Source organism: Catharus ustulatus, chromosome 10 (genome assembly GCF_009819885.2).
Source record: "Catharus ustulatus isolate bCatUst1 chromosome 10, bCatUst1.pri.v2, whole genome shotgun sequence".
In the NCBI taxonomy this organism is placed as follows: Eukaryota; Metazoa; Chordata; class Aves; order Passeriformes; family Turdidae; genus Catharus; species Catharus ustulatus.
Genome location: NC_046230.1, coordinates 17,621,000 through 17,644,163, shown reverse-complemented (window position 1 = coordinate 17,644,163; position 23,164 = coordinate 17,621,000). Strand labels below are relative to the sequence as shown.

The following is a 23,164-nucleotide window of genomic DNA, read 5'->3' as shown; positions in this document are numbered from 1 at the left end:
ACATTATGTCTGAGCTGGGCTCTGGGGCCGGTTTGCAGTGAGAGTTGAAGGCAGGAAACGACGGCCAGCCCAGCTGGGAGAGAAGGGATTATAAAAACGGGTGTGTATGGGGTGCAGGGAGAAGGGAGGTTATTTAGGGTTAGCTGTGAGCTCGATGTGGGGGTGTGACCAGGAGGAGTGAGGAAGCCAAACTCGGTACGGGTGGGATGGAGGTGCAGGAATCAGCCTGGGAGCCGTGCGGGGGAGGGTCTGGGGGTGTTTGTGGAGGAGCTGGGGCGGGGACGGTGAAAGTGAGGCATGCAGGCGGTGTGGTGGGGACACAGCGATCCGAGCGGGGCCTAGGGGCCATGCAGGAGTGCTGGGCTCGGTGTGTCCGGGCCGGGCTGTGGGAGAGGAGGGAAGCTCGGTGTGGGCCGGTTAAAGCCGCCCTGTGAAAGGGGCACGGCCGGACGGAGGCGCAGGCGGCAGGGCGGCACGCGCAGACACCCACGCCTGTGAGTGAGGGAATGAACGGGTGAATGCACAAGGGAACGCTGCTGTCCCGGTGCCCGCCCGGTGTCAGGCTGTGCCAGGGCCGGCCTGAGGCGCCGCGGGGCGGGGCCGGGGCCGGGGCGGGTGCGCGCGCAGCGGGCGGGGCGGGGCCGCTCTCGAGCGCCCCCCTGCGGCCGCTGCCGCCGCTGCTGTTCGGGCCCGGGCCCTGCGCTCCCTCGGCCGGTCCTTTCCGCCTCCCCCTCCCCGCCCCGGCCGCTCCGGCCGCCGGGGCCTCCCTCCTCCCCGCCCGCCCATGGATTTCACATAGCAGCCGCCGCCTCCGCCGCCGCCTCCTCCTCCTCCTCCGCCGCCGCTCCATGGCGGCTCCGGCTCCGCGGCCGCCCGGCCTGTGCTGCTGCCGCAAGGGCTCCGCGGCCGGGCCGGAGGCGCCGCCGGCCCCGCCGCCGCCTCCCGAGCCACCGCCGGACGTGGCGTCGGCGTCCAGCTCGCAGCTCTTCAGCCTGAGGCACCTGCACCTGGGGCTGGAGCTGCGGCCCGAGGCGCGGGCGCTGGCGGGCTGCCTGGTGCTGGAGCTCTGCGCGCTGCGCCCGCAGCCCCGCGCCCTGGTGCTGGACGTGCACCCGGCGCTGCGCGTCCTCTCGGCCGCTTTCCGCCGTGCCGCGGCCGGGGAAGCGCCCTGCGCCTTCGCCTTCTCGCCCGCCGAGGCCGCCGCCGCCCCGGCCCCGCCGCCCCCGCCGCCCTGCCCGCCGCCGCCGCCGCCCTGCGCGCCGCCCTGCGCCGCCAGCCCGCCCGCCACCGCCACCTTCCTCTCGGCGCCCTGCATCGCCGCCGGACCGCTGCCCCCCGCCGCCCCCCCGGGGGACCCGCCCGCCGGCCCCCCGCCTGCCGCCGAGCCGCCGCCGCCGCTGCCCCTCTTCGCCCAGCCGCCCTGCTCCGCCTGCCCGCTCGGCTTCAGGGTGGACCCCTTCACCGACTACGGCTCGTCCCTCACGGTCTCCCTGCCCGCCGCCCTGCAGCCGCACCAGCCCTTCCAGATCATCGTCCGCTACACCACGGCCGACGGCCCCGCCGTGAGTACCGGGCGGGGGTTGGTTGTTCAGGAACGCGCGTCCCGGGGCGGCTGGCAGAGCCCTCCGGTGCCGCCCGCGCCTGTCGCACTCTGTGCTCCTGTTCTGAGTGACCCGGCTCCGCAGCGAAAGGATCTCACTGCCAGCCCCTCCGCTCCTGTCCCTGTCCCCATGGCCTGGCAGTGCTGGCCCGCTGGGCAGCAGCATCTGCCCCTGCCCGCAGGGGCTCTCGGCACTGCCAAAGACCAGCGATGCTCGTACCCACCCAGCCGCTCTCCCTCCTGGCTCCCCCCATCGCGTTGACCCCAAGCCTATTCATCCCACATCACTACAGTAATTTAGGAGCTTTTCGTTCTTTAAGGACAGTGCAGTTGTTGGTGAGCAGAGTGAAATTTTGCAAACTCCTCCCCGACTTAGTCCTTCAGGATAAATTATCCACAATTGTAGGAATTTCTCTAGGGATTTTGCCAGCTGCTCATAAAATCAGACCTTGCACACCTAGGCTGGTGTTCCAATGAGCCATGGTCGGGAGCTTTGAGAAGAGCAGGGCTGATTCTACATGTTCTTACAAGTTATCTGCTAAAAAAAGGGATGAGAAATGGCCCAAAACACCCCTTTGGATGTAGCCAGGGAGGTTCTTCCATGTCTGTGGATTAGCTTTCTTGAGCAGTGAAATGCTTTGTTAATTCTGTCATTCCTTTTAAACCCCAGGTATTTAGAAGCACCTTATTGCCAGCCTTTTAGGTGCTGCTTGTCAGATCTTGTGTTTCTAAGAAATTATGACAGTGAGAACATGAAGTTCCCATTGAAACATCAGTTCTTTTTATTACTGTACAGTCTGTTGGAAATCTAACAGTGGTGATTTTCATCATGTGGTTCATGAATCTATTTTTAAAAGAAATGGGTTTTTTTATAAGAGCCTTGCATCTATCTTGCCTGGAGGAATTGTCTCTCAGCCCTCTGATTTGGTGTTGCTGTTGCACTGGTCAATACCAGTAAATGTGTGGATCTATTTAACTTTTACAATGTATTTAACAAGAGCAGGAATTTAACATAAAAGCTTCTTGCAAAACAACCCACAGGAAGTAAACAGTAGGCCTTTCCTGATTAGAATGCGTTTGCTGAATGTTTCTCTGTCTAATTTTAATACTACGTGGAAGATCACAAAAGTAATTTCATCCTTGGGATGATCTGGATAGTCTTAGTATATTGGTTTACTTGGAATAGTGAGTTCTACATGAAGATATTTATTGACAGAAGTTTCCTGTGGTCACATGGTGACTTTTAAACGTTGTAATCCTTCCCTAAAAGTTAAAAAATGAAGTAAGATTCTGGCACCCTTAAAGTTCAGATCCACTTGGACATTGTTCCTTTTCACCTCTGGAATTCCTGGCTTTGCTATTTGCTTGTACAATACTCTGCTATGTAGCTCACAGTGTGTTCAGAAGATTATTTTCATAATTTTTTCCCCAGGTTTATGAAGAAACCTATTTCTTTTGTCCACTCTCTGCTTTGTTTATGGTGAGAAGGCTTTAAAGCTAACTTGGCATTGCTGTGTGCTCTGTAATCGTTCTCAGTCTGGCTGAGCCACACCTCCCAAAGTACACGATAACATGCTTTCCTCCTCTTGAACAAATTGTTTTATTTTAGGCCAGCCTGTGCTTTCCCCTGTGTTTTGCCAGCCCTGTTGCCAAAGGGGCAGCCTGTCCTGCTGAGTCTATGGAGAAATCATCTCAGTATGATTGAAATACTGATCTGGACCACTGGAGGGTTTGGGGCACTTGTGTGATGTTCATTTAGTCTCACCTTGTGTTGCCTCCTTGGCCCCACACACAGTCCTGTGTGGATGCTGGACAAGGACATTTCTTCCATTCCTTCTCTTGTTGTTTTGCTCTCCATGGATCAGAGGTGAACTACCTATTCTTTATACTGTTTCTGAAGTTTTCATTGTACCTTTAACAGCATGTCCTTTCAGCTTCAGCTGGAAGGGCTCATGTCAAGATTATTGATGGTGACAGCACTGGGGACAGGCACTGCCCTTCCCAAGTGATACTGGAAAGCAGAAGCAGGCATTCTCACTGACATAAATCCTACCATGTTTGCTCACTCTCTATTGTAGGTTTTGGCTGGCAAAATATTTGTCCTCGAGTAGCACCTGTTGTATCCCTTCATGTTCAGCATGCTGAACTATTTTGTTTGGATCCAAAGCGGTTTGGTGCTATTGTAGTGCTCTCTGTCATTGCTGCTTTTTGGCACAGCCCTGCACTTTAACAGGGATGAGTAACCCATGTGTGTGTAAGGGTCAACTGCTTTATACTCATGTCTTGTAAATGCTCTGGCAGTTCCTTTTTTCTGTCATTGAGGCACATATTTGTAGTGTCAGACCTCTCTCTTCTGAAAGTTCTATTTTCTTTGGCCATTCTAGGAATTTATTCTCCTTAGGTGAGAGTTTATTTTCTGTGGGACCTTTAACATACTTGTGGGACCTATTAAACAGTAAATGCATATTACAGTGCAGTGTGAATGTGTTGGCAGTAAGATCAGCAGCAGAGATAGTAGTGTTTAAAATTGGAAACCTGTTGTCTTGATATACTTGCTTTGAGCCATCTGGACATGTTATTTGACTGTCCCATTATTTCTCGTGTGGAGGAAGAAGCCAAGATCTTTGGGTGTTTGATGGACATTGAGAGACAGCTGAGAGATTAAATCTGCCTTTCACAGAGCATTCCAGCTCCCTGTACTGTTAGGAAACCATATGCTCAGTACATCACCAGTTTCCATCAGAGGCAAGACTGTCACAATCATTGTGTATCTCTCCTGGTGTGGGCTGAAGGGACACAGTTATCAGGTGTGTCAGGGATAGCAGTCCTGTTCTTCATCTCCTTTTCCCTCATCCCTTATTTCTTAGCAATACTCTGATGTGATACTTCCTTTTTTCCTTCCCTACATAGAAAAATCTACACCTGTCTCTTGCCCACTGTGTCATCCCTCTGATTTGGGAGTGCACATCTAAACACCGATGCTATTTTCTTTCCTTAAATGCAAATCCTCCTCTCAGTTCTGGTACAAAAAATTATAACATTTCCTCATCTTCCGGATTTAGCAGAAAGGACAACCCTCTTTGCAGTCCTGGAAACTTCCCTGTAATTCCTTAGGTTTGTCTTGATTTCTCAGTCCCCATAGAATGACTTGCTGCCACCCAGGTGTGCTTTGCTCCTGTCACATGCTCTCCATCTCAGGTGTTTTGTTTACTTTCTCATCAGATAGAGCAGCTTGTTTGCCTAGAACAGAAGCTGTGGCTTTGCAGCTCTTCCTTCGACCTTCATCAATAATGCATGTAGAAACATGGAGAGGTTTAAAATTAAAAGAGGTTTAGCTAATTGCCTTTGTCATTTGCCAGATTTGGGGAAAAGATTATGATCTAAGTCAATAAAAATTGCACTCTTGGCAGGTGCCTTATAAAGTGTGAGCTTCTTTGCAGTATGTGGGCAGGGGAAAGCCTGGGCTGCCCAAAGCCTTTGTTCAGCAGAGGAATCAAGCAGGTCTTTTTAATTGAAATGCACCACAGAACAGCTTTAATGTGTGAAACAGCTTTCTTGTATACATGAAAAGCTAGATAAAAATGAAGAGCATGATGATGATGTCATGTATATTTCCCAAGGGGAAGTGGAGGAGGATTTTGGATGTGGAGTGGGTGATACAGCCCCAAATACTGCTCTGTCCCTGTGCTCCAGCACCCGCCCCAGCAGCACCCTGTGCCTTGCACTCCTTTCTGGGATGCTGCTTATACTCATTTTCCCCAGCCCATAGCCCTGCCTCTGTCCAGCAGCATAGCCTGGTCTATTTATATTACAGATCTATTTATATTGTTTCAGGATAACTTTCATCATTGTTCCAAGTACGTCTGGAAAGTGAGACAGAGGCTTGCCATGTAGCTGCAGACATTAGAAAACAGGGGAAAAAAATACTTCATCCTCTTCAAATGTTTTCCCTCTTGGCTTGTGGGGCTGGTGCTTCGCTTAACTCCAACCAAATGTCAAATAAAGCAGGACTGGTTGAAAAGAAGTTGTCCTTAATTTATGGAGTTTCTTGTAAACAAGAATCAACTCTTGGTTCCCCTTCCCTTCCTGCTTATGTTTTCCTCCTGCACTGCTTAGGGAGAACTTCCCCTTATCTCTCTGCTGTAAAGGCCTCGTCTGTCAGCCCTTTTTCCTTCCTACTCAAGTGTTGCAACTTAGGTGTGGTGGTGCCTTATCTCTCTGTTTTCTTTGTTAGCCTCTTCTGTCTCTCAAAAAGCAAAGGAAACAATATTTTGAAGATGAGTCTCTTCATCAGGGCCAGCTGATACAGATTGGAAGTCAGACTCTGATGCAAGCAGAAAGCCACTGATCAGAGGAGTGCTTTTAAAAGGCATTGGGGCAGATCTGTAAAATTTAATTTCTGAGCCTCTTGCCTGGATCATTAGAAAACTAGTACCCTGTATTAAAATACAACACCTTCTTTTTTATTTTTGTAAATATGTGTTCTGTGTGGAAGTTACTAGTTATTGGTGAGTAATGAGACACATGTCCCCAAATGCCTTCTGGAACAGCTGTCTCCAGTTCCATAACGTGGCATTGCAGAGATGATACTCACTCAAATCAGGTGTCCATGAGAAATGCAGTGGAAATCTGTAGCTATGTAGATGCCCCTGGGCTGTGACCCAGGGCTGTGGGCAGTGCTGTGCTGAAATGCAGCACATGGATGTGAACAGACAGGGCTCCTCAGAAATCCTGCTTTAAACTTGTTTCTGGCCCTACAGTCTTGAAATAGAAGAGGATAATCTTAAATTTCAAGAGATGAATTTTACTTCTAGATAATGGTTTTTAATTTTGTAATGTCTCCCATCTGAAAAACCCCAAACATTTGCCAGCAGAAGTGTGAGACTCTATGGGAATAACTGAAAGCTGCTGACTGTGTGTTTCCTGTCCTCACCTTTCACTGATCCCTGGGGGTGCTGCTGCAGTGGAGGATTTGGGAGAGGAGCACACTGGCATCAGAGGAGAAAGGTCTAAAAGCAAAGGAAGAAGATATCAAAAAGTAACCTTACAGGACAGAAGGAGAAAAAGAAAACTTTAACTTCCAGAAGTTGACTAGGAGACAGAGTTGTAGTATGTTGTTAAAACATGAGCAGACTTAGTACCCAGGCTTCTCTTCTGTGTTTCATTGCTACCCCTTGAGGACCAGAACTGAGCTAGTATTTGCACTAACTGCTGTTCCCTGATCTCAGATTTATTGGTTGCTTTGATCTAAGAATTCAGCAGACTCAGAAATTTTATTCCTTGGTCTTGACTGTTTCCAAGACTTTCAGTGGTTCCAGTTTTATTGCAAATTTCACAATATTTGATATTTTCCATCAAAGTTCAGCTCCAGAGTTCTAGGATTACAAGGAAATCCTTATTTAAAATTGCTCCTACACTTTAAAGTTGGAGGCAGGGAGCATGTGAAAGCACAAACTTTTGAAACAGTAAGACCAAAAGGCAAATAATTGGACTTTTTCTTATTATTCTTAATCTGTTCTAATTATTTGCTGAGGGTCTGACTTGTGATTTATTTGCCGTTTGGTACTGAAAATTGACGTGCTCAGTGGTGTGTTTTGTTGGCTTTTCTTTTGTGACCACCCAGAATCTCCTTATCCATTCTGTAAAAAGAGGCCTCCAGTGTCCTTGACCAGATGTTTCTTACATATACCGACTTTTTTTGCATAGTGTCAAAATGTTTGATGCTTTCGCCAGGAGGGCAGTGTCAGGGTCACAGATAATGTTGTGTACACTGTTCAGCTTCAGGGATTTTTGGTTTGTGGATTTGGGTTTGTTTTGGGTGGGTTTTTTTGGTTTTTTTTTTCAGCTTGTGTTACCTCACCCCTTCTATTCCTGTTTCATATTGAGTTATAAACATGGAGATATGCAGAATACTCCCTTTGAGAAGAAGGTGGTGTGGATGTTTGTTAGGGACTTACTATTAACTTAGTAAATTGATACAATAGAAATAGTGAGTGGCTGGAAGTCACTATGTTACACATCACCACTCAGTGTTGAAACAGTAAGAAATTTTTCTGAGCATTCCCAGCAAATAAACTGGAGATGTATTGTTAGAGATGGAAATGTTCCCTGTGCCAGGTGTTCATCTGGGGAGCTGAGCAGCTGAGGTGGTGCTTCTCCCCCACAATCCTCTTCATTTCACATTTTGTTTTTGGCAGTTCATCCTTGTCATGTTCTCCAATTCCCTTGCCTCTTCATGTTTCAACAGATCTGGTGGCTGGATCCAGAGCTGACGTACGGCAATGCCAAGCCCTTTGTCTTCACCCAGGGACACTCGGTGTGTAACCGCTCCTTCTTCCCCTGCTTTGACACCCCTGCAGTGAAATGCACCTACTCAGCTACTGTCAAGGTAAGGGATGCCTGGGAATGGTTCATGCAGCTCTTAGTTGCTGTTAACCTGTGAAAGCATAGTTACATCAGGTGTTTTTAGCAGTTTACACTGGTAAAAATATTGTGGTTCAGTGTTATAAAGAATACTGAATGTTTTAGGTTCAGTTCTGGTTCTTGGGCCAGAATCACAGTAGTACCACAAAGGTAACTCTGTTGCCTACCACTCATGGGGCTTGCCTTACTTGTACTTAATGCTGAAAGAGTAATTGTGAAATGCAAATATGAGAGAGAATGTGGTTGATCCCTTCTAACAGTGGTTATTGATAATACTCCACTGTATTGTACCAATTTTTGTAAGAAAAAACTTGAAGTCTTTTGAAATCAGATTCAAATAATGTTGCATTTTGTATAGATGAAATAATATGTGGGTGCTTTTGGGACAGCTGGCATATAGGAGGAGTACTATCTTTGGTTGGTGTGTTTTCATGTATGGGCAGATTGTGGTATAAAAACCTCACAGAAACCTTACATTTTGTGTTATATAAATGATTGTTTGTAATGTACATCATCAGGCATAGATGAAAATGAACCGAAGGTCTGTGGTTCAGTCATTCAGCTGTGATTATCTGGTGAGTTGATGTGTATGATGTTGGTCTTGCAGGCTCCAGCAGGCATACAGGTGTTGATGAGTGCCACCCAAAGCTCCTACCTAGAAGAGGAAGGTGTATATCAATTTTACATGGAATATCCAGTTCCTGCCTACCTAGTGGCCTTGGTGGCTGGAGACCTCATACATGCAGACATAGGTCCAAGGTAAGATTTGCAGTGAGTTCATTCTGCATTTTATGTCTCTGTACAGTGCTTCATACTGTAAAGCAGTGAAGATGTTGAATCACTGATAAGGGAGCAGTTGGGTTCATGAGCTGTGAGCATGGAGAGAGTTTGAAGCTAGCTGGGTATAAAGAAATTAATGGCACTGCACTGGCAAAGATGTGCTCCTCTTTCATGAAAGTTGCCTGCTGTTCCCTGAAGTCATTACAGCTGCTTTCTGGTTACCTTGTTGAAGGGATTTTTGGTCACCTCTTGGCTTGTTCCATGGAGCATTAGTCTAGGAGGGCCCAGGTCTGATGGGAGGTCTCCTTGTTCTATTACCATACATGGAAGTGTGGTAAGCAGTCAGGCTATTTTTTTTTTGTTCTAAGAGATAATTCAGTTTGCTGAAGTATCACCTGATGTTTTCTGCTTTCTGACAGGAGCAGAGTGTGGGCAGAGCCTTGCCTTCTGCCAACAGCCATCAGCAAACTTTCTGGCATTGTTGAACGCTGGTTGACTGCTGCAGAGAGTCTGTATGGCCCCTATATATGGGGAAGGTGAGTTTAATCAGTCTCCTGGGAATGTGCAATGAGAACAAAATAAAACAGTGTTGAGAAATGATCATGCTTTTTCCCTATAGCAGGCAAACTGGCATTTCAGCTGGCGGCATTGTAGTAGTTGACAACAGACTCTGGAGTTTTGTCTCCACAAGTGGCAGGGAGGACCATGGAGGCAGGGAGGTGTTTTAGCTGGTTGCAGGGCAGAACTGGAGGTTTCTAAACACTGGAACTTTCCTGAGGAATAGGTTTTTTTCATACTACAGTGTTTTGTGATATAAGTCCAGCACTGGGCCAGACACCATTTAAAATGTATGGTTATTTTATTTATCTCATTTATTTCTGCATTTGTTGTGGCATGCCTGAGAATACTGAAAATCTCACTACAGACTCATTGAGAATCCAAGTCCCCCAAACCAACATTTATAGTTCTTGAATAGCTTGACTATGTGTTAAAAAAGAGTGGTTTAGAGGGAATATTTTCAGTCTTTGGATGGGAGAAAATGTTTACAAAGGTTTCCTACATTTCTTGGCTAAAAGTAAGCAGGAAGATTGCCTTAGTGTTGACTTACAAAATATTGCTTGAAATAATCTGAGAACATGGACCAGTGTGCCAGTGCTGATCACTGGAACAGAAATTTACAAAACAAATATTACTGTTGTGTTCTGAAACAGACAGATTAAAGTTATTTTGCTGACACTGGATCTGCAGGAAATCAATTAATTCATTGACAGCTTCCTAGCCTCTCTCTTTCCTGGGAGCCTCTGGGGACTCAACACTATTACACTACTGTTCAGAGTAAACAGTTTTTGTAGCTTCCAGATACACAACTTGAGATGAGTTTGTGTGTATGAGGGGAGCACAATGCTTCTGGGATGTGCTGCATCCACTGTACACCAAAAGACTGTAAAGTCTACGTCCGAACATAAGCAGGTCCTTGGCCAACAAAATAGATTGTGATCCTCTGATCAGAAGAATTAGGCACCCCTGGTCTAGAAAGTTTGTTCCTGAAGTCACAAGAAGGTCTCAGAAGAGCGGGCCTTTCCTTAAAGGAAGAAAAATGTTACTGTGTCTTCTGAAAGGAGAAAATGTTACTGTGTGTTTTCTAGCTGCAATTTGCTCATCTCCTTTCTCCTTTCTTCTCTCCCTAATTTTAGATATGACATCGTTTTTCTTCCTCCATCCTTCCCTATTGTTGCCATGGAAAACCCATGCCTGACCTTCATCATCTCTTCCATTCTGGAGAGTGATGAGTTTTTGATCATTGATGTCATTCATGAAGTTGCCCACAGCTGGTTTGGGAACGCGGTCACCAACGCCACGTGGGAGGAGATGTGGCTGAGCGAGGGCCTGGCCACCTATGCGCAGCGCCGGATCACCACCGAGACCTACGGTACAGGCACCTCTCCTTGTGCTCCTCACCATAACCCAGAGCTGCCTGCTAGGACATTTGCCTTGGAAGCTCAGAGCTCTGTGAGGAGCTGGTTTTCAGTTAGCTTTTATTTGTGGAACACACACCCACACACAGCCCCAAACTTTGTGTTGAACATCTTGGCGTATTTACAATTTGACGTTGTGTTGGATTTAGTGGGCTCAGTACCTGATGTGGTACCAGGGGCTTTGAGTGAGGTGTGTTAGCACAATGCTGTGGGGACTTGGAAGTAGAGGATGCTGCAGAGAAAGATATAAGAAATCTCATCACAGTTATATTGTGAAATAATTGTCTGCTGAACTAGTGTCCTTTGAATTCTGATCAGTTAGTAGCTACCTACTGTTAGAAACAATGATGGCAGTAGCACTAAAAAAATACACAGATTTATGTAGCTGTGTATGTGCTGGAGGCTTCCTGCAGGGTTGTAGGCCCTGCCTTTGTTTGTGTCAGTGAATTTCACAGGTCAGTTTTTTCTTACTGTCTTTAGAATACATAAGTAGTAAATTATTCCTCTTGCTTTTAAGTTTAATTGGCTTGTTATTGAAGTGAATAATGGGAACATATGCTTTTCTAGTTTGTCCCTTTGTGTTTTCTCAAGCATCCATTGTAAACAATCTTAGAAAAGTTCCTAGAAATCTTGGCAGCAAAAATGTTTAGAAGAAAGCATTTGTTTTTATTCATGTACATTGTTTTTGGACATGAGCTGATGACAAGTTTAGGCAAAGAAGTGCTCTGAGCATCTATGGAGATGTTACAATGCATATTATGTATCTCTGAAAGCTGTTTAATGTTGAGTAATTCTCAGTGGGTTTTACTGTCTGAAGTCACATTACACATGGCAGTAACGTGAGTAGGTCAGCACATAACCTGTTCATCATCTTAGTCTGTTCCATCCAACACAGAACAAAACCCTTGCTGATTTTGGTCTGGTCTCTAGAGCTGGTTGTTTCAAGGAGCATTTGCTGGGAAACTAAAAAATGTCTTTCCCTGTGCAATTCTTTAGTAAGCTCTTTCTCCATTCTATTTTGTTTTCAAGACAAACCTCTGATCTAAATCTTACCATTTCTGACATAACTTCTGGAGTATCTTCTGTTGGTAGTAAACAGCATCTTTGCAATGATATTGTTTAGGGAAATGTGAGTCCACTGACTACCACTCCTCTTGGATCTTGCTTAATTTTCCTCTCTGTAGCTTGAAGTAATTGCCCTGAACACTATCCTAGTTCTTGCTTTCCCCTGGGAAGGAGGTCCATTTATTTCTCTGCTCATACAGGTTTTCCAAATATATCTTGGTTTTTAATTCCCATTAGGCTCTGTAGGGTTCGGGTGTTACATTGAGACTCTCAGGTTGTATCTATGTAACAAACCCTGTCTTCAGGTTAAAAACTCAGCAAAGAAGGATAAAATGTTAATACTTATGGATGTTAATTATCTTCTGAATCTAAATATCCATTTTCTGCAGCTTCTAATGTCTGCAAGGGCAGAGGAAAAATCTCTTGACTTGGCAGTGTGGTACAGCTAGTTTGGTTTGAAAGCACAGAATGCTCTACATTGCAGTTAGGGAGAACAGGAGCAGCTTACCCATTCACAGCTGTAAAAAGTCCTAATGAGAGGAAGGTGAAATACTTCAGGCAAAAAACAAGTAGGATGATGGATAAAACTTATAAAATATATGCAGGATCTATAATAAAATAACCAAATCCAATCCTTTTCTCTTTCCACTCAAGAGGTGACATTTGCTTAGTAATATCCTTGGCACTGAGTATGGAATTGTGTCTACTATTCTAAAAGTGACAGTGTGTTTTTGTAGCACTTGATTGCTCCTGAAAGTTACCTGTACAATACTATTTTCAGTGCTGCTCTCCTTATCTTGCAAGAACTGATGTAGTGATGTCAAGGATGTAAACTTTAGCCTAGTTTTCACGCTGTTTTGTTTTTCAGTGCAGCCTGATGCGTAATCAGAGTGAGGAAATACGCTGGGTTAGGCTCTGGCTTCCATTACTAATGACATGGATGTTCTGCACTCAAATTTCTCTGCCATTACATTACTGTGATTCTGTCTCACTGTTCTGTCTTTTGCACCTGCAGCAGCTTTTACTTTGTCTCAGATCAGGTTTTGCTGATCATTTTCCCATGACTAACAAGTTACTTTCTGGGGTAGGAGCTGCCTTCACTTGTTTGGAGACCGCATTCCGCCTCGATGCTCTCCACAGACAGATGAAGCTCCTTGGAGAAGACAACCCGGTCAGCAAGCTTCAGGTTAAACTGGAGCCAGGTATTGCTTTTGGCTGAGGCTGCTCTACACAAAATTATACACTCTGACTGATATTTACGTGTCCTTTATGAAAAAAGAAACCAAACCAGGTTTGTGAATCAGTCTAAAAATAAGTAAAGAGGCTTTGCTTTCAAGCTTTTTTTCAAGGTTGGGTAACTCATCTTTATAGATACTGTTCTGTGTAAGAACAGACTTACTGAGTAGAAAGAATGTGAAAATCTGCCTTAAAAGCTATGTGGGTTTGAAATTCTGGATATGTAAAATAAAGTATTTTGAAATGGAAATATTTGGTAACATAATATAAAATCCTCTGCTATTCAATGTTTCTCTTCATGTGTTCATGTAAGAACTAAGTATGTATGTATTTAGCATGCAGATAAACAGATAAACTCTAAGTTGAGCAGTGCAGAGGCTGTTTGGTTATTCCCTGAGCCAGATGCATGACTGCACTCCAGATTTTTACCTGTCTCCTTCACTGGTAGTTCTCTAGTTCTGCGGTCACAGTTGGGTGGGTGAAGCAGTCTTCCATCCAGATGATATTTAAAACAATCTAAAATGCAAGTGGAGATGATATTGGAGTAAAATGCAATGGAAAAGCATGTGTTGGAAGCCTCAAAAAAGGAGCAAGTGGTGATCACCATATATTGGTATCTTTGAAAATTTGTGGTATGGTGATTCCCACAACCTGGCACTGAAAAAAAGAAAAAAGGATTTGTTTTCAAGTTCCAGATCTGTTTTGAGTGACCTGTAGTTTGAAGTGACTTATTCCATTGGGAATCACCTTACAATTATTGATTTTTTAAAAAAAATATTTTTCAGGCTGTATCTTTGGACTGCATCTATTTAATTTACTGCAGTAACTTAAACATACTGACAACAAGCTTCGGGATTTTTTAAGTCACTGTGTCTCACCTTGGTGATCTCTGAGGGCTGTGTATAACTCAGAAGGGCTGACTCTCCTTGTTAGTTTCTAATCATCTTGTCTTCTCCTTTCAGGTGTAAATCCTAGTAATTTAATGAACCTCTTCACCTATGAGAAAGGCTACTGCTTTGTTTACTACCTGTCCCAGCTCTGTGGTGACCCCAGACACTTTGACTCCTTCCTAAGAGTGAGTGTCAATATGTGTTGTCTTGAGGTTTAGAGCTGATTTGTTGTTGTTGTTGTTGTTTGGGGCTTTTTTGCCCCCAGATTCTTTCCCTGTGGCTAATTGTTAATGGTAAAGTTGAGTACAAGTGTGTCAGAGATGGAGGAATGTTGTAGGCCTGTCTGTCAACTTACATGAATCTTTCTACAAGATTTCTGAGATTCTGAGCTCATGAGGTACTAGATACAGAGTAGTAATATATTATTGTTATCTCTTGTTCTGTGCTCCAAGTAATTAGAAAGCACAGATTGCCTGTGAGTGGAAAGATGGGACTTGATTCACTACTAAGAAGTGTCAACTTGGGTTTTTTTAACCAAGGTGACAAAGGGTATGGATTACTGTATTGGGGCAGGTCAGTGCCTAGAGGCACACTTGCAAAACTTACAGAAAATTGTCAGCTACTCCTTGTTTTGGAAAAGGAAAATGAAATGATACTCAGCTGCCAATGTATTTGCAGATACTATTTTTTTTCTTGTTATGGTGCTTCTTTATTTAACATGGTGAGGAGGGAGAATATTTTTCTTCATTTTTTAAACCATCAAAATAATTGTCCCTACTCTTCTGTTTGTATTTTTTTGTTACTGTTATTGTTGTGGCATGCAATGGTTCTACATCAAAAAGAAGCTGTCTTGCTTCTAATTATAATTTGAACATTTTACTATTTTAGGCCTACATTGAGAAGTATAAATTTACCAGCGTTGTGGCTCAAGATCTTCTGGATTCCTTCCTGAATTTTTTTCCAGAGCTGAAAGAGCAATGTGTTGAGAGCAAAGCAGGTAGGAGATTTATTAAGTTAACTGTAAACACTGTAGAAAACCTGGATGATAAATTTTTTTGCTTGGCTTGGAGGATGCACAGAGAGGTGCTAAAGCAAACAAAATAGTTTGGCAACAACCATGTATTCTTGACAGAATTTGTGGTTATTGTGCCTCTATGTTGGGGAATAAGAAACCTCTGAATCTGCTGACAGTTTTGGCAATAATTAGCTGAGTGTCCCTTGGTTAACTTTCTCATTAACTCACTCTGCAGAGAGAATGATCAGTGCTTGTGAGATTTACACATGCTTAAATGCAGGGAAAAGGTGAACACACTTTGAAATGTCATCTATTTTAATAACAGAAAACCTGCTTTGAGAACTGTAACTTCCCTGAGATCCTACCCATACGTATAAAAGCTCTTCCAGAATGTTTCACTTTCTCTTATATCCCCTGTTTGTAGCTGTTGGTGGATTTGTGGAACTGTGGCCTACCAGGTGCTTATTATCTCACTTTTTTAAAGAAATGAGACTCATGTTGTCCTGCTGTGTGTCCATCCCTGTGAGGAGCTATTGAACCTGTTGGTCAGTTTAAACCAGGCTGGCAGAGTACAGCTCTTAGGGAAACTGGGTGCCTGCAGGCTTTGTGGAGAGGTGCAGATGAAAGAGTTTACTGTGGGAAAAGCTGCAGCATGAACTCAGTGTTCTGTGTTTTATTTGGCCCACTGGTAGGCTAGTGAGTTAACCACAGAATTTGCTAATTTTTGCCTGGCTAATATTCAGGGGATGCAGAAGATAGAAGTTTTAGTGTAGATGGTGTGGAACAGGAAGTGTTGCCAAGGGTTAGGGAGGTACAGAGGTGGTAAAAGGTCAAGAGGAAGAGCTCTGCTGGAAAGCAGGCTCTGCTGCTTGTGAAGAAACTTTTTTTTTTGTTATTAGTTGCATAAATAAATATAAATTGCTTGAGTTTACTGGTGGGTAGAAGGAGTTTAGTCAGCCCTCTCACTTCCTTTTGTTTTATAAAGCAGATTTTCTCCATATTTGTCAGTCTTCCTCAAAATTCTGAGAGAGAAATGCAGGCACACAAATATTAGAGCATAATTTGAACATCAGTACTTGTCAGCCTGGCTACCTTAAGAGCACATGTGTTTCTGTACTTACTGTACTGTTGAGCTCTAGAAAACTCACAGTGAGGTTTGGAGAGGTGTTGCTGGCACTGTTCCAGGTGTTCTGTAGGCTATCCCAATGAGGCTGCTGAGACCATTGTGTCACTATAACTATTGGTGCTGTTAGAACCTCTCTTAACTATGCTAGAAGCACTCCTGAACTTTGAGGCAGCCAAGCCACCTGCAGAGATCTCTGCTCCACATTTTTGGTGCTCCTCATTGCAGGACTGGAGTTTGAACGTTGGCTCAATGCTACAGGACCTCCGTTAGCTGAGCCAGACTTATCTCAGGGATCCAGTCTGACCAGACCAGTGGAAACACTCTTCAAACTCTGGACCACAGAGCCTCTGGACTCTGTTGCTGCTGCCAGCAGTGTTGACCTCACTAAATGGAGAACGTTCCAAACTGTGCTTTTCCTGGACAGATTGCTGGATGGATCACCACTGCCACATGGTAAGAGTTCTTACCAGGATAGTAGAAAATTATCCCTGGAATAATTGATTGAATTCTAAAGATCCCTGCCTCTGGTTGACATTATAATTCACGTAAAGTCAGGTTGATGTCCTGGGCCATGGCAGAGGGGATTGAAATATGGGCTCTTCAAAAGTCTTTAACAGCCCAACGGATTCTATGATTCTGTGATTTTATGAATTGTTATTATCTGATGGCACACAAAATAGATCACAGATCTTTCTCTGTGTATGTGCTCTTTTCAGAGGTGATAAAAAAGCTCTCGGAATGTTACTCCTCTCAGCTGGACTCCATGAACGCAGAAATCCGTATCCGCTGGTTGCAGATTGTAGTCCGAAATGACTATTACCCAGACCTTTACAAAGTCCGTCGCTTCTTGGAAAACCAGGTACTAACTGCTGGATTAAAATCACTGCACCTCTCAGTGCATGAGACATGTGCATGAGACATGCGACGTGAAAGACCTTGGAACTTCTGCTTCCTGGCCAAGTGTAGCCCAGGTGTGTTGCGAAGGGGCTGAGCATGGCTCACCTGCTAGCGGTGGGGAGGAATGGGCAGATGTAATTTCAAATGCCTACAGATAATCTCTGCTTTTCTAGCCTGACTCAATACCCTTTGTCCATCTCTGCCCCATGCATTTTATGTATTGCTTTGTAGCAGCCCTGGTTTTTGCAGACAAGTTTTGACACCACTAAATCATGTGATTATTTGAATTTATACTTCAAGCAAGGCTAGGGCTCATCAAGTTCTTTTCAGTAGTTGTTACTGTGCAGGAGCAAAAGGTTAATGCATGTGTTCAGTGTGGCCTCTTCTATTTGGCCTTTAAAAACTGTTCTGTTATTTGTGGAAGTAGCTCTGCTCAGAAAGCAGATTTTTTTATTACCATTCATAAAATTCCTTGCATCAGACTTAAAACAGACTCATCTGTCTTTTGCAGAAATGTGTTGCTTGTCTCCAGTCTGAAGTTACTCAGGGCTATTGGAGTGTAGCTGTAGAAAAGCTGAACTTCTTGACTTTTATTGTGGTGTTTTTATCATGTTTTCCTTTTTTGTAGATGTCTCGGATGTACACAATTCCACTTTACGAGGACCTTTGCACTGGCACCCTCAAGTCTTTTGCCTTAGAAATTTTTTACCAGACCCAGAACCAGCTGCACCCCAATTTGCGGAAAACGATCCAACAGATCTTATCCCAGGGCTTGAATCCACTTCCTGCCATAGACACTACAGCAGTCACTACAGACACACCAGCAATGGTGCTTGAGGACAAAGTCTCAGAGGCCACAAATGGTGCCATTTCACTCAGGGATGTCAACGTGTCTGCTTAGATCACCAGTTCATGCCAGCCACGAAGCTTGAAAATGGGGACAGGAACAGAGGAAAGATACCAAGCATTGCCTCCTTTCCTTCAGCCTTGCAGCTGCAGTGTGTTGTAACTGGATTTCTCTCCCAAAACACAAAGCAAATGTGCCTTCAAGTAACCAGCGTGTGATACTGCCAGGTTTCAGAGATCTCCGCCAGCTGTGTGATGAATATTTTTATTCAGTTTTTACTGGGCAGGGCCTCCTGGGCTGTTGCTTCTCCATGGAAAGTGGATAGTTCCCTTTCATGAGGCTCTTCTGGATGGTTTCTCCAGATTTGTTGTTTGGAGGGGGGAGGGGTTTCTTTTCCTTATTACTTTTTTCTTTTTTTTATCTGAGGCCGCTGAGGCATGTCCTACTTGCTGTGTGTATGTTGCAGGGGAGTGTGTATGTGTCAAACTGTCATTGTCCTAATATTTGGGCTAAAGTTCTGCAAAGGAGAGACTCAGGAATTGTTAGTGGCAACAAACATGTTTGCATGTTATGCTCCTTCCTGTGACAGAGGTATTGTGATTTGGGAGGAAGGAGACTAATGCTTAAATGAGAAACTAATTTTAAATAGCTCCTCTTCCCCCCTGCCCATAGGTGGCTAAATAATAATAATAATGCTCTTTAAATATATTAAAAGAGATATAAAAAAGAACAGGGAAACGTTATGATGGATTTGAAATCCATCTCTAGTTAACCCTACTCTCAGTTTTCCCTTTGCACTCGTTGGGACAAGCAATAAAGAAATGTGTAGGCTTGAATTTTCAAAAAAGTTAAAATTAGGTTCCCATATGCCATCGATTCTGGTACTAGCTGGATGCCTAAATCTTTTTAACTGTTTTGACAAGTCTAGCTGCAACTTTTGCTGGTGTGTCAGGATGTGTGGTACATGCATCAGATGCACTCTATGTGTCTCCCGTTCTGTCCTTTTGGAGGAATTAACAAGACCTGAAATTTTTTTAAGATCCTCAGCATATCTTGACCTGTAAGTCAGCTGTGAAAATATCCATACTAAGATTTTACCACCTTGATTAATGTTTGCCTGAATAACAGTTGCCCTGTCATATGATAGTCTGAGGGAAGCGCCATTTTTCTTGATGTGAAACTTTTAAGTCCCACTTTACCCAAGTCTGTTTTCTGACTTATGGTGGGAGTAAGGTGCCATTTCATTTCCCTGGTGTGCTGTTCCTCTGGATCACTGGCCAGCCATGCAGGATGGGAAGACACTGTCTTCCCTCTGTGCTGTTTGGTCTCAGGAAGCTGAGGTTGTTGCAGAGTACAGGCGATGGTTCTTAGACTGCCACAAACTTTTTAACATGTGGGTACCCATGTGCTCTCTGAGCTCCCACAAGGCATCTCTGAGCTGATGCATCACCAGGATACTAGGACAAAAGCCAAAACATTTGGAAAAGGCTCAGCTAACAGAGATGTGAGAGAGAAATTGTTTTATACTTCAGGGCAAATTTTAACCCTGGTGTGGGGATCTGCACAGACAGGAAGAGGAGGAAATTTGGGAGGTTTTTTTTTCCTTCACCAAAAGTATCTGTTTACACCCATGTGTGGATGGGGACTTAGGTGCTGTTACTGGATCTGCATTTTCTGGCTTTAAATTAATTTGGACTTCACCATAGCCTTAGCCTGGGCTGAACTGGGATAAAGCAATAATAAACTCAGGCCTCTGTAGTGCTTCATTAGTTTTAAAAATGGGCCATCAGCATTTTTGGGCTTCAGAACTCCAAGCTCTGCTCTTTGCTCCTTGAATGGGATTATCTTTTAAATTCTGTTTTGTTTTCCCAGAAAGGATGGAGAATGATGTTTTCTACACAAATCTCTTTCCTTTTCATTTGTTGTTCTATTGAAAGAGATTTGTAAAGCTGACTTTACACTTCCGGAATTGCCGCTGTTGGTGCTGTGTCTCCTGGAGCCCACTGCCAGCAGCAGCAGCAGCCTGCTCGAGACCAGGAACCACTAGCATTTTTTGGAATCACGAGCCTCTGTTTTAACACATTTTATTTAGTGGGAGAATGTTTGTGACCCTGGTGGGAATTTTTTCATTTACATGGATGCCTTATGATGATTGTCAAATTAAACTAAGCTTTGTGACAAGTTCAGCCTTTTGGGCGGTTTTTTGGTGTCCCAGCTCTAGCTGTGTGGAAGAGCTAACTTGGTGCATTGTCTTTGTTTTGTCCTTTTCTGGGGTGTAGCATAGAGGGAATTTAGAAGCTCTTTCAAAGCTGCACAGGAAGGTGTTGGAGAGGTGGCAAAAGCAAATGATCAAAAGCAAATATCTGTTGTTACCAGAACTGACTGCAATACATCAGATCAGCTCTGTGTTTGCATAGACACCCATCAGAGCAAGGAAATGCTGGCTGAACTGAACATTAAAGAGCACAAGATATGAGTTAGTGTTTCTGCTCTCATCTCTGTGAGATCCCATCAAGTGGCTTTTTACCTAGGACATGTTTCTGAAACATGGAAACAGAGCAAGATTTTTTGAAAATATTTCATGCATCCTCCTCCAGGTACTTCTTTTTCTCCTGTGAGTGAGAAGTGCATTTTTTATTTTATACAGACAAAAAATTGGCAACAAGTTTGTGGAGATAAGCCTTCCTTTCATTGACAGAAAATAAATTGGTGCTTCAGGCTACTTGCTGTCTTGATTTGTAGTAGACTTCACATTGACAGGCAAATTAGGCTGTGATTAAATATAAACTATTTGCCTTATCTTTGGTACATTCATTTCTGATCTGTTTAAGTCAGATTAGACATCAAATCAGTTTTATTCAAACAGATGCCAAGAGATTGGATTATCTTTATTTTGTAAATGAAAACTTTATTACTTTATTTCATTGCAGCTCTGAGCAGAGCAACAGAGGATCTAGAAATATCACTTGTGGGAAAGCCCCGAAGAGACAAACCGTTTTATAAACCGGAATATTTCTAACTTAATTTTTTAGCATTTCACAGCCACATTGGTTGATATATTCCATGTAATTCTTGTTAGCTGCAGTGTACTCTGTTGAGCTTTTATCAGCAATTTTGGTGTCATGTTACATTGCACAACGTTTTAACCACAAACTCCATCAACCAAGAACAATTCCACCAAGCATCCAAACATTCTGCTTCAACCAGAACTCTCTCAAGTTGTTGCACTGCAGACCTTGGCCATTGCCTTTTTTCAGGTAACACAGCACCTTCTGTACATCTCAGCTCATGTGCTGCACAATTCACTTCAGTCAAGCACTTCTTGCTCTCCCTGTTTATTCAAAGATATAACAGCACAGTACAGTCAGCACATTAAAATCACATCACACTTCTTTTCACACGTTTTACTATAAATTGATAAATCTGAAAGCCACTTTGACCACAATATCAGACTTGGTGTATAAGAGAAAATGTACTAGAAATCACTGTGTGAGATTTTTCAAGCCACTGTCCTCTGTGACACAGAATTATTGTCAGTTGTGAGGACACAGTTGGACACTGATTTTGTTGAAGCCCCAAGTAAATTGATTAAGCTGTTGATTACATGCATTCCTGAAATGCATGACTAATGTCTAGTTTGGATTTGTCTACTTTTATCTTCCAGCTCTGGAAACTACTGCTTTGTTTGTGGAAGTTAAACTACTTAGATATAAACTACTTACCTCTTTCTCATGCAAGTACTTTTTAATTCTTAAAGAAAACAGATTGATTGGTCTATTGCTGCAAGGTGTCTTCCACAGCTTTGTATATTGATTTAGCTTGGGTGGAGCATGATGTTTCAGTATCTTTTTAAAGTGGAAATTGCACACTGTTTCTCAAAAATTACCTCAATTGCTGCTGTATATTCCACATCAACGTTAAAATAATTTTTTATTAATATTGTCTATTCATCCTGTTTTTTCCATTAATAACAATAGTAATTTGGGCACCTGTTAGCATACGTCTTGCCTGGACACGAGAACCTTTTAAAGACAAAGAAGGGTAGAGAAAAGCTATTCCATATTCTGGAGGTGACTTTTCACTCTATAAAGAGAGATACTAGCGAGTTGCAATAAATGATTGCGCCTGTGTGAACACTTCCCTTCAGTCTTCTTCCTGAATGTACCTTCTGCACTGGAAAACTCAGGTCTCAGACCTCTGATTTATTGTCTAGAGAATTATGATTATGTAGAACATAATATGCTCTGTGTCCAGCAAGGAAGGTGTTCTAATATAGTAGAGCCAAGTCTTTCTCTGAAAATGGAATGGCATTAGTGGGGTTTGCAGAGCACTAGACCCTTTTCCAAAATCATATTTAATGAGGTGCATCATCTTGTGGGCTGTGGTAGCCAGGCTGGAAATTGGGAGCTGTGCTCTCTGCCTCTGTGTGTGCCTGAGGTAAGGAGAGAGGTAACCCCACATACCCACTCCAAAATCTCCCTTAAGCAGAAAGCCGCTCTTTGCTGTTCCTCTGATACAGCCTGATCGCTGTGAGCTGAGCATTGCTTGTGCCTTCCCAATCCTGCTATCAGGATTCAGAGAACTGGAAGAGCTCCCTTGTGAACAGCTTCTGTGCGTCAGAACTTGCAGAAACAAACACACATTGGGCCCAGCCGCTGCTGCTCAATTACTTTTACTCCTCTCCACGTCCTTGAACTACTGGGAGTTGGAGACAAAAGCAAAGATGGGATTGATGAAACCCCAGAACTGGCAACCAACCATGAAAATATCAAACACTATTCTAAAGGTTCATCTTTATTCACATGAAAATGAGCTGGACACAAATTTAGCTGGATGCAAATCCCTTTTAAATTTCTAGAGCAACGGGACTCAACCCCTCTCAGTCTTTTCTCCTTCCCAAGGAGAAATGAAGCACCTATGTTAAAGCGGATTGAGAAACAGGTTGACAACAAGGCAAGTATTATTTTGTCTTAAACTATTATCTTCAAGACATTCTGTCTAAACAGACCTGTGTTTTGTCTTCAGGAACAGTTCAATCCAGTAGGATTGGCAAGAGGCAACAGGGAAAGTTCTCTGGTGCTTTCATTCCAAAGCGTTTCGGGTTAACAGAAAAACATCATCAATTGCATACTGATTAATTTGCCCCTTTCCAACCTTGCAAAGGGGCAGGGAAAGGTATCTGAGAAACCAAGACAATATCTATATTTTTTCTTCTTCTAATACCTTCATAAATAATCCGGAATTATCCGGAAATGCGGATACACTCAGGAGCGGCCAATATGTGAGCAATTTTCTGACATTTCCAACCC

General features: G+C 43.7%; 1 protein-coding gene across 1 annotated transcript; it reads left to right on the top strand.

The window, feature by feature from the left end:
• Positions 1–848: 848 nt before the first annotated feature.
• On the top strand, positions 849–20,036 carry RNPEPL1 (arginyl aminopeptidase like 1). Its single transcript, XM_033068908.2, has 11 exons — positions 849–1,562; positions 7,848–7,988; positions 8,631–8,782; positions 9,223–9,339; positions 10,498–10,733; positions 12,933–13,046; positions 14,043–14,155; positions 14,859–14,967; positions 16,337–16,564; positions 16,828–16,970; positions 17,637–20,036. Exons 1-11 carry the CDS (start codon positions 849–851, stop codon positions 17,907–17,909), a joined length of 2,340 nt encoding a protein of 779 aa, XP_032924799.1. The 3' UTR covers positions 17,910–20,036.
• The last annotated feature ends 3,128 nt before the right edge of the window (positions 20,037–23,164 follow it).